Here is a 16,698-nt window from a genome sequence, read left to right on the forward strand (position 1 = left end):
AAAAAAGATGTTTTTATAACATTATTTTCCCTGTTTTAGAAAGAAGAAAAAAAATCATTCCAAAAGTATTTAAAAGTCCAAAGATGAAATAATTTCATTTTCTTCCCTAAAGGCTATAAAAGGCCCCTGCCTGTTGACTCCGTCCTCTTGTGTCCAGTGGAGCCATGTTACTCTTCACTGGCCCAAGTTCACTATCACAGAAAGATCGGGCCAGGCTTGTGGGCACATGGCCTAAACAAGAAAGTGGAAGCATCAGAGGATTCCAAACCTCCCCCCACAGAACTGCTGTGGGCAAGAAGGTCCTTCCCTGAGCCAGAAGGGACAAGCGCGGCAGCATTCCACACCCAGAGCACAGGATGGCAGAGCCCTAGATGTCCCACCTCTGCTTTCATTCCCTTTCCAGAAGATTTTGGGGGGTAGGGTTGGGTGGGGGAAGGTCGACATGCCTGCGAAGAAAGTGCAACATACTTAGAAATACCAGTAGAGGGAAACATCTTAGAAGAAAAGCTCTACCAGCTTTTACTGCAAGTGGGAGAAGAAAGCCAGAGGACGTCCCACTACAGGTAAACAGACTTCCTTTTCTGGAACCCCTGTAGCACACGGGGTCTGATTCACTTTCCCTTTTCAACAGACTAGACTTCCAGCCACATGGGGACTAATGACCATGAACCCACAATCCAGGGCCCAGTTCCAGCTAAAAGGTCACTCCAATGCCAACAACTGCTGGGATAGTATTTTATAATCCTCTAAGTGGGAAATGAATCCTCTTCCCCATCCTAATCCCAGAGGTGGGAGAAGTCTGCAACATCTCCGGGCTCAGACCAAATGGCAATACTTGGATTGCAACCAAATGATCACTGTAGAGTAGTTCCAAGCAGCAAGAGATCACATCCAGATTCTCATGGAGACCACTGTAGGGTGCAGAGTAACGGCATGAAAGCAATCAAACCTTGTATAAATAATGTTTCTTGCCTTTTTTTTTTTTTTTTTTTAATTAAATCCAGTGTCTCAAAAACTTGTGAAAATGTGTTTAAAAAGGTCAGGGAGCCTGCCACGCTTTTTTGCTCACTCGGACTATCCTATTTGTACCTTCTGACACCAAGAGCTAGTGTAATAGCCTCTTTTGCACAGGCCCTATCATTTTATCTCTGTCCTGTAACTGTACCTCTCTAGAGGAAAAACAATCGGGGAAAAAGGAAAGGCATTTCTGCTAGTGAGAAGAGAATGCAAATCAAAAGCAAACTGGAAAGCAAGAGCAATATTAAGGGTGGGATGAGAGACTGGAGTGGACGCTGCTTAAGAAATCTGGCTGAGTATGCTTTGGTTTGGGGGACTGAAGAAGCAGCTGGGCATTTAAAGTGCAATCACATTGGTAATAAATGATCATCCCTTTCTTCTGACTCTTCCCCCAGCTGATCATCCCCCACACCACGATACGCAGCAGGCACATTTCGGGGTTTAGAACGGCACACAAAGTCACAACCATCCTGTAGAGAGAGAAGCAAAGGAAGAATGATAATTTGGAATAACCAACTTTAGTTTGAGGCAAAATGTACCCGTGGGCTAAGAATGTGGCAAGAACTAGGTTTCTTCACGGATGATGAGAAAACCTAGATGCTCTAAGCATCAGCCTGAATTGAATTTGGGGCCAACCGGAGAAAAATTCTAATCACGTCTCATCTCGCCATCTAGGCCCCTGCAAAGCTTTCTCAGATGCCTAAATCTAAGCAACGGTGTTGTTCTCCCAGCCACGTCTTTGGCAAAGGCCAGGCACTAAGATGCTATGCTACTTACTGCTTTGTGCTAGGGCCAGCAGGTACTTTGTACTGGGTTTGCTGGGGCTTTTGTAGTTTTAGCACCCAAAGTCCTGTGTCTCGAGAGATCCCTCAGTGTGGGTAAACCGAGATGGCTGGTGACTCAATCTTGTATGCAGGCTACAGACTCAGCCAGCAGTCCTGTTACTTACTGCTACCAGGTTGCCAAGATCTTGCCAGAAGGCGAGGTGAGGAAACTGCTCCATTCCCTTGGCTCCCACCACCAGTCGCTGGTATAGGAACCCCCCGATGACGTAGACTGCGACCAGTGATGCAAACCTGTTGAGGAATAAAGACCTCTCTGCTTAAGGACCAAGGAAGAGTAAAACTTCAATAATAAAGATGATCTTTGTATTCACTAGCTGTTTCCTAGGCTGTATTCTGTAAAAATGGGGAAAAAAAGGGGGGAGGGGGAGGGTTAGCTGCTTTAAAAAGCCAATTAACATTGTCTAAAAGCAAAAGGCTCAGAAAAAACAAGACCCTCGTGTATGACTCTCACCTAAAGCCAAGAATAGTTACAGATCTACAGTTCCATTTCTCCCAAAGTTCTAATAGTCTAATGGGATAGATTTAAGAAGAGTCCGGTCCTCCTGTAGGGGGATAAAAAGCACCTCCAAATGCAAATACTTATTAGGTGTGAAACATTACATCTCGTTTTGAAAAAAACTTGCATAGTCAGAGTTTAAAGAGGATTTTCATGCGAAGCTCCCCGCCCACCCCCCCCCCCCCGCCCCCCAACACAATTTGTATCTAAAAAGCACCAAGGAATTGAGTTGAGAGGAGAAAAAAAGGACTGTTTGGACTGATAGAGGACAAAGCACTCACGTGACTAGTAAGATAGAACCCACACTGAGGCGGGAGGTCTCCGGGGCACAGGCCAGGCTGCTGTCCATCTCGAAGAGGTAGAAACAATCTTGGACTTTGCCTCGCTCCTCAGACACAGGGTTAAAATTGTCCTGATGACGAAAGGCCAGAACGCAACAGTTATGTGGTGAACGGTTTCCTTTGGGCTCTTATTAAAAAAAGAAAAAAACCCACAAGCCAAAAAAAACAGTTGCTTTCTCTTGGTTCAATAACCTATTTTCCACATATAATGGAAGACAAGGTGTCTGTGATGCAGGGTGACACCAGACTTCTGATCCATCCCAGTGTTATCTCGTCCCCTCTGGAGACTCTCCCACCTTGGGTCAGTCCCTTGCATGTGCTCTCTAGGCCCGTGTGCCCCAGGACGCCTCACCGCTAGGGTGTGTCGATTGCAGGAGATCATCACCACTGCACGACGCTGCTCCATGCCACAGTGTCTGTCGTATTCATCACCCCCTTTATAGGTCAGCATGATCCAATTACCTGAGAGAGACAAGGAAAATGGAGTTTTGGGGTGGGGGGAAAGCAGAGGCAGGCCTAGGTACTATGGTAGAAAGGAATTGAGAAGTTCAATGAAACTGGTTTTAATTCAAATAATCCTTATCAGTATGGGCTCTGTATACCAAATACCAAGCTAAAACTGGCTTCTTTGTAACAGCTTTGTGTTCCCTTAAGACAACTGAGATCCAGATATTCATATGATAATCTTAATTTTCCACAATAAAAGGCAGGCAATTGATAGTGAAAAAACAATTATGACCCACACTGTGACAATGATTCACATTTTCGGAACACCTGCTAACATCAAAAGAGGTTCCATAAAATTACTAGCTGGCAGGGGAATGCCTACGATTTAAAATTAGCCACAGATAAATTCAAAGTGGATGACTGAAAAAAATTTTAATGTTTATTTATTTTTGAGAGAGAAAGAGAGAGAGAGAGAGAGAGAGAGAGAGACAGCGAGCAGGGGAAGGGCATAGAGAGAGGGAGACACAGACTCTGAAGCAGGCTCCAGGGTCTGAGCTGTCAGCACAGAGCCCGATGTGGGGGTGTGCGACCCCCAATTCCTAAATGGCGAGACCATGACCTGAGCAGAAGTTGGACACTTAACTGACTGAGTCACCCAGGCACCCCTCAAAGTGGATGATTTTTAAGATTGGGAGCCATTTATTCTTTATTTTTTATTTTTTTTTCAATGTTTACTCATTTTTGAGAGAGCGTGCACGCCCACAAGCAGGGGAGGGACAGAGAGACAGGGAGACACAGACACTAAAGCAGGCTCCAGGCTCTGAGTTACCAACCCAGAGCCCGTGAGATCATGACCTGAGCTGAAGTCGGATGATTAACCTGCTGAGCCACCCAGGTCCCCCCGTTTTTATTTTTTAAAGCTTATTTATTTATTTTGAGAGAGAAAGAGAGCGCAAGGCACGGAGGGGCAGACAGAGAGAATCCCAAGCAGGGTCGGCACCGTCAGAGCAGACCCCTATGCCGGGCTTGAATTCATGAACTGTGAGATCATGTCCTGACCCGAAATCAAGAGTCGGACACTGAACTGACGGAGCCACCTGGACACGCTGCCATTTCTTCTTTAATGTTTACCACATTCAAATTGCTTTTGCAAAATATCCTTTGGTTTACCGGGTGAACAAGGCAAAAGATTCCGCTTCCAATTTTACATACAAAAAACACAGTAAGATGAAATGATTCTTCCAAGTCACAGGACAAGTAAACATAAGCTGGGTCAAAAACCCAGTCTTCCAACCCCGAGCCCTAAACTCTCGATGTCGTTTTATTATATTACTGATAGGAGCAAATGCCTGCACTGGAAAATACAGTCATCCACTTAAGGAGGGAATCAGACTACAGGTGCTCAAAGAGTCCTTTCGGCAATAATGATTTTAGGACTTATGAGAAACATAACCACCACACCACAAGTTGGTGGGGAAGTTTTTGTAGACTGGTTTGCAAAAAAGCTTAACTTAATCTCTTAAAATTTAACTGGCAGAGTTGGACTATTTCAATGCGAAATGGTCACGGTTGGTATTTTCATGACTAGCATGAAAAACGCATTAAGCTACAGAACCCCAGCTAGACTCTTCTTTCTGCCGAAGCTTTTCATTAACTTTAAAACAAGCACACAGAGGTCCTGAGCCATGGCTCCAGAGGAGCTGGGGAACTAGGTATCCTGTGGTTTACAGTCTCAGGTGAGCTGAAGCCCACATGCCGTAGGATGCTCCAAAGACACTGAGAAAGGCTGACGTATACAGGACTGTCAGAGGGATTGACTTGGGATCAATCAATCAACAGGGAGACTCTTACTTCCATTGAAGATGTGGGTCTCGTTGAGTCTCCCTACCACTGTCTCCTTGCCGTTACTTTTGTTGATCTGCACCAGGCCTGCCCCAGAGGTACGGTTGCCAGCTTCTCGGCACACCCTGAACATGTAGATATATGTATCTGGGCCCTGGCCCACAGTGCTCTCAAAGCTGCAAGGAGAAGCGTGGAGAAAGAAGGAAGAGGAGAGTTACTGGCTATCAGCCTTAGGACAGCGGCCTCTCTTCCTTTAACACCCGTCCCCCGAAAGTGTGATCCATTTATTTATTTGATGTCACAACTAAACGTAATAGTGAATAACATTCGTCGCATCATGCGATATCCATGAATCATGAGATATCCACGTAAGAGTGAATCATATTTACTGAATCATGAGACAATCCTAATTGTTGATGATGACTGATTAAGACACAACACTCAAGACACCTAGATATTCTAGAACACCCGTTCTAGATTATGCTGAAGTGTTAGTTGCTATTTCCCTGCGAATAAGGATCTGTGTTCACAGGAAGTATCCCTTGTCCCTTGAAGATCATTTCCAGATTTATACACCTGAAGATTCCTAACAGTTAAGATGATGTGTGTAGGCCTCAATGTTCATCTGATTCTTCTAAAGTCCCACTAAATGGAGGTATCAAATAATGCTTTTTAATTCCTACAAGTTGGTCTCTTGGATCCAGTCTCGGAAATAGCTACCCTTCTGCATAAGAGAACTCCACATTGCTAGTAAAAACTGGGCTGAGAATTTGCTCTATATCATAAAAAAAAAAAAAAAAAAAAAAAAAAAGGCAAGCTATCATGGCCAAATAAGACCAATACTACTGAAGTTCAAGTTAGAACCGTCTCCCAGAGGAGGTTCTTATACACGTATTCCCTCCGTACAGAGTAGTAATATGAGAATAACGTCAGTAAGTGGAGGAAAAGACCCTTTACCTTTTGTTATACAGTGGTTGCAGCCTCTTCAGTAGAGCCAGCTCTGTCTCTGACTCTCTACCCTTGTCTCCCACCAGGTCACAGGTTTTTTCTTCTGTCTGCCAGGATTCTCTTACTGCCACAGCCAGGAGCAGTGGCAGGAGCAGTCCAGTCCTCCAGCAGCTGCAGAAGGGGAACATCCTTTTGGGAGACGGTGTGTGTGTGTTGAGGAAGCGGGGTAGGATCAGGAAAGAAGGGAGAGAGAGATAAAACACAGCAACGTGCAATAAGTGAATGTGTTTTTGTTTTTACCGTTTTATCTCCCGTCCGTCACTTATTTTACGCTAGTCAGTCTTCCTCCTTACCAGGAAGTTGGGGTTCATTTTCTCGTGTCTGCTTCAAGCTTTTGGCTTTCACCCATTATTTTTTCCTGTCCTTTAATGTTCAGAATTGGATTCTTAATCTCTAGGTTTTTTTTCTTTTTAAAACTTATTTTGCAAGTCTTTTCCTAGCAGACTCTCTTGCCTGACACCGTTGCTCACCTCCTGTCCTGCCTGGGTGCCTTCAGGAAAGGGGCACACTGTGTGCTCAGCAAAGAGGACGGCACTGGCCTTGGTGAAGAGTCAGTGTCTACGGATGGTTGCTGATGATTTCGGCATAGGTGTGCCCTACAACAGGAATGTCTCAATTTCCGAGGCGATTTACCAACTCCTCAGCTCTACGGAGAAAGGCGTATTTTCCATCCTAGAAACTGTCAGAAGGACCAACCAATGGCCTAGGAAATACCTAGCTGACACCAAGGAATGGTAGTGGGATTCTTCAGAATGTCCAAGATTCTCTGGCACATGCAACAAATAGTACATCTTAATATCTTTGTGCCAAGAGCACCTGTAATAGGAAACTCATACAGACATGTAGCTTTCTGTGTCATTCACAGGTGAGTCCTTCACAACAAACTCTGGGGGTGCGAAGAGTTGGAAAGGAAAGAACAAAAAGGAATTACTTAATTATGACAACTTGGGTGGAGACATCCTTGCTTCTTTACGCTTTTGTGAAAAGTTACATTGCGGTATCTCATATTTAAAGTTTAATACTTTAATACAGTTCATAAAAGCTGCTTCAGGGGCATCTGGGTGGCTCAGCTGGGCTCAACTCTTGCTATCGGCTCAGGTCATGATCTTGCGGTCATGAGATGGAACCCCCACGTCGGGCTCTGCATTGAATACGGAGCCCGCTTGGGATTTTTGCTCTCTCAAAATAAACAAAAATTAAAAAAAACAAAAACAGGGGCGCCTGGGTGGCGCAGTCGGTTAAGCGTCCGACTTCAGCCAGGTCACGATCTCGCGGTCCGTGAGTTCGAGCCCCGCGTCGGGCTCTGGGCTGATGGCTCGGAGCCTGGAGCCTGTTTCCGATTCTGTGTCTCCCTCTCTCTCTGCCCCTCCCCCGTTCATGCTCTGTCTCTCTCTGTCCCAAAAAAAAAAAAAAAAAAAAACAAAAAAAAACAAAAAACAAAAACAAAAACAAATAACAAACCTGCTTCAACCTGTGACCCACCCTAAGAGAACACTCAAATTTTCACTTAACACTTGATAAAGTCCAGTTGAAAGTTATTGAGAAAGATGTAAAACAAAGAAAGAGACTCGAACACTTTGGGCCCTAACTTCTCCTATCAGTAGTCAGGAGCATCCACCAGTCTTCGTTCATATTTGCCCTAAGAATGATGAATGGAGATAAACACAGCCACAGCACCTAAACCTTGACATTTATCTACTTTGATGTCTCAGGTCTGAAAAAATATTTGGTCACTCAAACTATAGGAAGAAGAAAATTCATGAGGTCAGAGACAGAGTGGTTTGAAGAAGTCTTCCAAAACCCACCTCAGGCTCTACATGTCACAAATCCCAAGAGTTTCTAAATGTCCAGGACAGTTGTCTTTGTATCCTCCAAATTGCTGGCAATTCTTGGGAATCACTAAGTCACTTTCCAATTCACCTGTTCCTTGTACTGTTCTAGGAATGGAAACACATGGCTCCGTTTCCCAGACGCCTTTTCTCTAATCCATCCCCACACCCAAGGACATTCTGATTTACCCTTGCAGAAGACTTCACTCTGGTATCCATTCTTAGCTGATGATCATTCAGGCCACTGCTACTTGTTAATTTCATAACTCTCACTGTTATGGTACAAAGATTGAATTCTTCCAAATTTTCCTCACGTATAACAGCATGCTTCCATACCACAAGTCTGAACTTTGGTTAATATGCTAGGCAGGATTAAATGGGTACTAAGAAGTTTAAAAACAGGAAAATGGAAGCTCCGAGCCCTGAATTTTCTCTAATCCCCTAAACCAACTTACATCTGGCCTTGTGTTCTCCACGTTCCACTAGGGCAACAACAAATGCTGGGGAAGTTGTCTTGTCTCTCTGACTCTGTACTATTTCCAACATCAATTCACTGTAGTAATATTAATAAAATGTTTCCATAGAATAATTATCACCAGCCATAAAGTCTGAGGCCCCATACACATTTAAAGCACCAATAGGAAACTTAATAGAGTGCCTGCCTTCTACTGTTAAAGGCACTTATCATGCATTAACTAATTAGTCCTTACAAAAACTCTACGCAGTGAATACAATTGTTGTCTTTATTTTACAGATGAAAAAGGTGAGGCACAGTTAGTGGATGGACCAGAAAAGTCTAACTCCAGAGCTCACGGTCTACACTGGACCACACGTTCATGTTACCTCCTTTCACATTAGTTTTCTGGGGATCTGAGTCGGCAGCCAAAGCTCGGCTTTCTTTCTGACAAAGCAGGGGGAAGTGACTCCTCACACAGTTCAGAGGTTGGAATAAAGAACTCAAACCTCAGACTCCTGCCTTCCCTAAATTCATTGCTCAGCACACTATGTGACCAGCTGAGTTCTTAAAAAAAAAAACTATTAATAAGAGACTCTTTTCATGGGACTGATTGAACATGCCATTTTCCGTATATGGTCTCAGGATCTAACTTAAAATTTCAACATTCTGGACTTTTGAGATTTTTTTTTTTTTCCCCAGGACCAGTTTTCTGGAGGGATGCTCACACAGAAGGCTGTGTCCTTTGGCCTCAGAATCAGTTATTTGTTAACAGTTAATGATTTCTCTTCCCAAATTAGAACAAAGAATAGGATGAAGGGTTAAACACCCTGAGGTCTGCAATAGTTGAGTTGAACTCTCTTTCATTTGCTTATTGGTTTAAGAAGTTAGGATGTCAAACTTACATTATTCTCTTTTCTGTGTAAGGTTTATCTGTATGTTTGAACTGCTTCTTTTGATTCAGTGGCAAATGCTCTAAGTGTTTTTAATCTAGATCATATTTTGGCAATCTTCACAACCCAGAAGAGCAGGTATGATTTCTCTCATTTTACAGATGAGGAAACTGATGCTTACAGAGGTTAAATGATTTGCCCTAGGCTGTCCAAGTATTAAACATGTATGAAATTAGTGGGACAACCTGGAGGATTCATGGCACAAAGCTACTTGCTGGCAATTTTCTGGAAAGTACAGAGGGGCCAAAGTTTGTTAGGAAGAGTATAAAATCCAAGGGCTGCGTACTTCCCTTTGAATGTGCTACAATTAGATTCTTGAGGCGCCATAGTTTGTCTAGAGACTTTGGAAATAAAGAGTAGGACTTTTAAGATTTTGAAAAATCCCCTTCAATTGTCCTGTTCTGGGACAGATCTATTTCGGTAATGCAAAAAAAAAAAAAAAAAAAAAAAAAAAAAAAAAAAAAAAAATCTCTTTAATGGGATGTTCCAATGACGGAGGCAGGAATTGGGAAGCAGTTCACATCGCTGGGGCTCTGTCCCACTCTTTCCCACCCCTCAAGACTAGCCACGAGCATTTTCCACTTTTCAGTGGAATTTCTACTTTCTGCTCTCTGGCTCACTCCCGAGGTAGCAGCCCTTATCGCCTGTCTCCAGCAGCCTACACCGTTGGAAGAGCGAACCTAATTAGCTAAAAGGCCCAACGCTGCAAAGCCTTAGAGAAGTAGCTCTGTGTCCCAAGAGCGGAAGCTCCCTACAAAGCGAAACACTAGATAAGCCCTCCATGAGCTTCTCCGTATCACACACGCATCCCCTTCAAACTTCTTCCAGGGTTCTAGAAATTCTCGTTCCGTCTTCGTCTCCTGACTTTCCAATCGCTTAGGGCCGTATCCTCTCCAAATGATGCCACTTTGACTTCCTTCTCGATGCAGGCCAAAAATTCCTTCCACAGGTAGCCAGTAATCCCTCAAACGACTCCATACCTAGGGTCCTTCCTTTCTCTGCTTTCCAATACCCGTCAATTCCCTCTCGGGTCTGGGTAGGTCTTTTCTCCCTCGCTCCCTTCGGGACTCGTAACTCCCTGCCCTCACGCCTGCGCCTGCGCCTGCGCCTCCACGCTGCCCTAGGGCTCCTTAGCTGCATTTTGGGCTAGAACCTTGGCCAAAGCTGACTTCGGGATCCCAGCCCCTGTCACGGACGCCGAGGTGTGAGCGCTCTCCAGGTCCTCTCCTCCTCCACGCCCCTCATACTCACGTGTCACGGGCAAAGGGAGTAGCCAAGGCGCAGAATCCCCGGCTGAATACCTGCCTGGGGCTGGGAGACAGGGCCAGCGAGGGGCCAGCCGCAGACCCCCGACCCACAACTCGTGTCAAAGGCCAGCGTTCCCCAAGACGCCTCGCTGTGCACCACTCCGGGAACCGGAAACAGGAAGCACCAGGCGTCCTCTGGGCAACTGCTCCTCCCACTAGACCCCGCGGCATGTGACCACAGAACCATTTCGCCCCTTTCCCCTTCCCGGTCTCCCGGCGGATCCCAGACTCTGATTGGCCAGGATCCGGGCATTTAGCTCCGCCCTTGTCTTATCAACTCCAATCCCCATAGAGATTTTCAAGTTGGGTTCCACCTTTTCGGGTCGCCTTTCTACCAATGGGGCCCCAGAATCCCGCCTCCCGGCCTCTCGGCTCGCGGAGTCACGCGCGGTCACGCGGGGTCACGCGCGGTCACGCGCCAGGCCCGCTCCCCGGTAGGTCCCCAAGCGGACCGTACGTAAGAGCGGGCGGCGGAAGCGGAAATATGGGGAGGGGGCTGTCGGCCAGGCCTCAGTGGGAGCTGTAGTTCTCACCGCAGGTTTCTTCCTCTCCGCGCTTCCCCAGCTCGCTTGCCGCCTGCGGGAGGCGCTGTTTCGCCGTCTGCCGGCCCCGAGTCGCGTTGTCTCCAAGCCCGGCGCCTAGAAGACCGTGGACAGCGACTGGGTCGTGGTAGTCCTGGCATTCTTCACGACACCTTTGTTCTTTATTTCCTTTCTACAGCTTAGTACCTTGGGGTCTGTTGTTACCGATACTGTTTTTGTTAACAGTGTCATCCCGGTGTCGTGGCGTTTTGCGTGGAACACCGCAACCAGTTCAGTTCGCCAAGAGATCTCTTGGCATTTTGCGGTCTCGTGGCCCTTTGCGTGATGAGCATTCTGTAACCAGTTCTGTTCTCCAACCTGTCCCGCGTTTCTGGTGTCCTGGGGAAAGAGCAGGTCAATGTTAGTCTTTGTGCCTTTGCCAAGATCCTCTGTGGTTTCCCTCGTGTCTGTCTTATTCGTCGCTCGGGGAGGTCCTGCGCGTTCCTAGAACGTGGTTCAAATGCTGTTTGCTCCGGTGGTGTCCCGGCTCGACTCTCTTCGGAATAAGTAACTCTTTCTAAATGCACACTTGTTGCCCATCCCCGGTTTTAGCGCGTTTTCATGCCGCTGTGACTCCTACGTGGCTTTTGTGTGTGTCCCTCCCCCTCCCATCTTTGCGGATAGAGACTGGATTTTGATTCGTCATTCTCCTCGCCAGAGTTAGCACAATGTTTTGAATCCAATAGTAATAGAAGCTAATACGTGTATAGTTCTGCAGTGCCGGCACTGTTGTCCGTGCTTGAAGTGGATACTGATTCGCTTAGTCTTCACAAGTAACCTTGAATTTTAAAGCTCCTAGAGGCTAAGTAACCTACTCTGGGTCCCGCAGCTATTTAAGTTACGGTGTCAGTATTCAGTTCCCATAATTTAGGCATTAATTAGATATGCATATAGTCTTCAGAGTCCACGCTCTCAAGCAGTACATTGAGTGTGTAGGATTCTGTTTGTTTATTAATTGGTGCATTCAGTTCAGGCAAGGTGGGTTGGGTTCAGGTGTGTTCTCAAAAAAAATAAAATTAAAAAATTAAAAAAAATTTTTTTTAACGTTTATTTATTTTTGAGACAGAGAGAGACAGAGCATGAACAGGGGAGGGTCAGAGAGAGGGAGACACAGAATCTGAAACAGGCTCCAGGCTCTGAGCTGTCAGCACAGAGCCCGACGCGGGGCTCGAACTCACGGACTGCGAGATCATGACCTGAGCGGAAGTCGGCCGCTTAACTGACTGAGCCACCCAGGTGCCCCCCAAATTTTTTAACAATAAAAGTAATTTGTAATCAGAAAATACAGAGAACATGTTCTCCATTTCCTTTTTAAAAAAGATTTAATATCCTCAAATGTTTCTCCATATCACTAACTTTATAAATAAACTTTTTAATGGTTGCGTAATACTTAGGTGTATGGATTGCTGCTTGAGCAAGTCCATTAGAATTAGGTATTTATTTCTATTGAATTGCTTTTATCAGTTCATTCAACAAATATTTACTGAGCAATATACTGTTACAGATTTGGGGGGTGCGGGGTGGGGGAGACAAAAATCCCTTTTACAATAAGCTTTCATTCTGGAACTGATGTTCATTTGTTGGTGAATTCAGAAATCTTGCCTCTTGGTCATTGCCTAGGGCCGCATTGGACTGGAGGGAGGGAAGGGTGCATGTTGGAAGTCACAAAAGGTCCAGCAATGCAGCTGAGTAGGGTGAATAACTTGTCTTCTGTAGGAGTGAGAAGGAGGGAGAGACTTCCCTTTCCCTCCACTCACAACTAACCTGGGTTACTTCCCTGCTTCTCATGCTTCAGTGCCCATTGTGGAAACTATCTGTGCCAGGGACAAAAACTGAAATTAGCAGTTCTTTTTTGCCTTTCGGCTCTGCCTGTCTGTAGCCGCATCATTAACAAGGACACCCTCCGGCACGTAATACCCACACCCACACCCCCCTCCCACATACAAGGTAAATTGCTCAGTTTGTTTAGAAAGCAGTCCTTTAGCAGTTTTGTGCTAAAATCAAATGCGCAAAAATACCTCCTGTGTAGTATAAGCAGAAGAAGGAAAGGTACTTGAAAGATCTAGTACCCCTCATCCACGGGGGATATATTCCAAGACCCCTAGAAACTGCAAATAGTACTGAAGCCTGTGTTTTTTCTTATACATACATACCTATGATAAAGTTTAATTTATAAGCGAGGCACAGTGAAAGAGCGGACCTACGCCGGCCGACTCCATCTTGTTCTGTGTCCTCCACCTTGAGTGACTATGTCCCCGACATGCCCCCTTTCCGGGCAAATTGCAGAACCACGCCTCCTCCCCTTGAGTAACCTCCCGCTCACCCGTTCAAACTTCCGAATCAAAACACGCCCTGCGACCTGCGTAACAGGACTCCGACCCTTCCCCAGCCAATCGGCTGAGGCCGCAGCCATTACCTCACCAACTGCCCTTAGACCCCTATAAAACCTTTGTGCTTTTGAAACTCGCTCTCTCTCTCCGGTATCTCACCGCTGTGTTGGTGCAGGTAGGAGATTGAGCTTGAGCTAGCTCGAATAAAGGCTCTTTGCTTTTGCATCAGACTCGGCTCCCTGGTGGTCTTTGGGGATCACGAATTCTGGGCATAACAACAGTACGACACTAACAACAATAACTAATAATAAATTAGAGCAGTTATAACAACATATGAATGTGGTCCCTGTCAAAATATCTTACCCGACTGTACTCACCCTTCCTCTTGTGATGGTGTGAGATAACATGCCTACATGATGAGACGGAGTGAGGTCAATGACATATATATTGTGATTTGATGATAGATTACTACTGACCTTTTGCTGATAAGTCAAAAGAGGATCATTTGCTTCCAGGATGTGGTTGACCTTGAGTAACTGAAGCCATAGAAAGCGAAACCATGGGTTAGGGGAGACCACTGTATTCTGAATTCTTCCTTCAATTTGTTGCTTTGAGAATTCTCCCGGGTGTGATTTTTGTTAAATCTGAGCTGGAAGCTTGGTTGGGAATGGCTTTTTAAAATTTCTCAACAGCTTCCTTCAGTTATGAGTTTTGCGTTACACGTGTTGCTCTGGTTTCACTATCAAATAAATCCTACCTGCTCACAATTTTCTGATCTACTCAGGGATTTTTTTTTTTATTTATTTATTTTGAGAGATAGAGAGCCGGGAAAGGGCACAGAGAGAGGGCTCCCAACCCTCTCCCAACCATGAGGTTTGAACTCCACGCTGTCAGCGCAGAGCCTAACACGGGGCTCAAACCCACGAACTGTGAGATCATGACCTGAGTTGAAACCAAGAGTTGGACGCTTAACTGACTGAGCTACCCAAGTGCACTTGCTCAGGGATCTTTGAAATTCGTTTGGTAGTTTCTCAGTCCTGATATGCATGTATTCGACTTGCCATCTTGAACTAGATTTCAGTTTTGAATTTTTATTGATGACTTCTTTTTAAAATATTTAACATATTTCAAGGACTCAGTGTATTTTTTTGGTTTTGGTAATTTGCATTCTTTTTTTTTTTTTAAAGTGTTTATTTATTTTTGGGAGAGAGAGGGGCAGAGAGGGAGAGAATCGCAAGCAGGCTCTGCTGCACTGTCAGTACAGAGCCCTATTCGGGGCTCAAACCCATAAACTTGAACCGGGGGATTATGACCTGAGCCGAAGTCAAGAGTCAGAAGCTTAACCAACTAAGCCAGCCAGGTGCCCCTTGTTTTAGAACTCTTGTATTCCCTTTACCCGGATTTGCCAGTCCTTTACAAGTTGCCCCGTTTGCTTTATTAGTCTCCTCCCACCCCACACTAGTTTATTTTGAACAATTTGAAAGTTCCCTATTACCATTACGCACATCAGTGTGTATTTCCTCAGAATAAAGACATTCTTTTACCTTATCACTGTGTAATTGTCAAAATTAGACACTGTACCATTGATACAATATTATTACCTAATCCATGGTCCATATTCACATTTCATCCATTGTCCCAGGAAATATGCTTTATAATTATTTCCCATTCCCCAACCACAGAAGCCAAGCAGGGGTCACACGGTGAGGTTAGTTGTCATTTTTACCTTATTTGCCCGTGAAATTTTGAAACGTACATGTTACTTAAATTGTAGAGTGTCTCTTATTTTGGGTATGTCTGATGTTTCCTGATGATTATATTTAGGAATGAATTTTTTCAGTAGGGCTAAGAGACAAGTGATGTGTTCTTGTATCAGTTGGGATCCAATTGGAAGACAGATACCACACCAGTGATTTTAAGGAAACAATTAATGTAGACTGGTTTTCTAGTAAATCATTACTAAGAGGAGGCAAACAAGGACTCGAAGTTATAGAAATTACACAGAAGTAGCAACTACAGGATGCAGCTACTACTTCTGGGCTGAAGAAGAGTTAAGGAAGTACCTTAGAAACTTAAAGGAAGTGCTCCCTTCCCCAACCACAAGGTAGAGATTCAGACCTCTGAAGAGAGGGTGTGGTTCCTGCCGCAGAATGTGCAGCCCACTGATAAGGTAACAGATAAATTGCTGGAGGGCGTGGGTTGATTTTGAACTGGTAGTGGGAGCCTCTTTATGGTGGCTCCTTTGTCATTTTGACAGGTCCCATCATTGTTTGAGCCAATTCTTTGCTTTTGGGTACACAGATATTCCATGTTTATCTTGTGTTTTAATTACCTTAGAATCAATCGTTTCTTCAAGGCAGACTTGTTCCATTTAGTGGAGAATGGTATTGAGAAAGCAAGATGTGTTTCTTGCTACTTATGGTGACTGCTTTAATGCCCCTTAGCAGACACAGGAAATCAATGTATCTTTCCAAGAGTGAGCAACCAGGCTCCCATCGTACTCAATATATTTCACCTTTGTTCACGCATAAGGAAACACAGAAAGTAGTTTAAAATTTTTTTTTAATGTTTGTTTATTTTTGAGAGAGAACGCGCGCGCGCACACACACACACACACACACACACACACACACACACGGGCGCGCGCATGAGCAGGGGAGGGGCAGAGAAAGAGAGAGAGGGAGACCAGGCTCCAGCAGAACCCAACATGAGGTTTGAACCCAGGAACTGTGAGATCATGACCTGAGCCAAGGTCAGATGCCTAACAGACCGAGCCACCCAGGCACCCTGCAGAAAGTAGTTTCATAACCGATAAACCATACTGTTGTATAAAGCAAGCCTACTAATTAGAGTTCAATGTTTGTTTAAAGTTTCATTTTTTTGTTGTTGAGGTAAGTTTTATAAATAATAAAATACACAACTCTTAACTATATAATTCACTAAAAAAACTGTCAGCAAATAAAATTCAGAAGTGGTTTATAAACCACCCAGGAGCAAGGTGATGTCTAATTTTACCATTTCTATTCAACACTGTACTGAAAATCCTAGACAGGACTGGAAAGGGACACAAGGAAATGTTCCTGGGTGACGAAAATCTAAATCTTGATTACAGGGTGGTTACCACTTCAGGTTTCTTTTGTTTACTGTTTGCATGTATCTTTTTCTGTACTTTCCTTCGACCTGTTTGTGTCATCATATCTAAAGTGCGTGTGTTATACACAGCATATAGTTGCGTTTTTTTTTGTTTG

The 16,698-nt window shown here is 44.7% G+C and overlaps 2 protein-coding genes across 6 annotated transcripts in view; one reads left to right on the forward strand and one right to left on the reverse strand.

Annotated features, from left to right (window-relative positions):
- Positions 1-34: 34 nt before the first annotated feature.
- M6PR (mannose-6-phosphate receptor, cation dependent) lies at positions 35-13,986 on the reverse strand. 5 transcript variants are annotated; one of them, XM_042991738.1, is made up of 7 exons: positions 13,927-13,986; positions 5,946-6,125; positions 4,998-5,164; positions 3,052-3,161; positions 2,640-2,770; positions 1,967-2,093; positions 35-1,487 (listed from the first exon to the last, which is right to left on the reverse strand). In XM_042991738.1, the coding sequence occupies exons 2-7, from the start codon at positions 6,122-6,124 to the stop codon at positions 1,365-1,367; spliced, it is 837 nt and encodes a 278-aa protein (XP_042847672.1). In that variant the 5' UTR covers position 6,125; positions 13,927-13,986; the 3' UTR covers positions 35-1,364. The 5 variants fall into 5 exon arrangements, with proteins under 5 accessions (XP_042847672.1, XP_042847671.1, XP_007089605.3 ...); XM_042991737.1 differs by lacking the exon at positions 13,927-13,986 and adding an exon at positions 11,073-11,572; XM_007089543.3 differs by lacking the exon at positions 13,927-13,986 and adding an exon at positions 10,538-10,716.
- Positions 10,960-16,698, forward strand: part of KLRG1 (killer cell lectin like receptor G1) — a 35,073-nt gene continuing 29,334 nt past the window's right edge. The window contains exon 1 of the mRNA XM_042991739.1: positions 10,960-10,973. The gene's annotated coding sequence lies outside the window, so the exon portion shown is untranslated. The remainder of the gene's footprint in view (positions 10,974-16,698) is intronic.

Source organism: Panthera tigris, chromosome B4 (assembly GCF_018350195.1).
Source record: "Panthera tigris isolate Pti1 chromosome B4, P.tigris_Pti1_mat1.1, whole genome shotgun sequence".
NCBI classification, from domain to species: domain Eukaryota; kingdom Metazoa; phylum Chordata; class Mammalia; order Carnivora; family Felidae; genus Panthera; species Panthera tigris.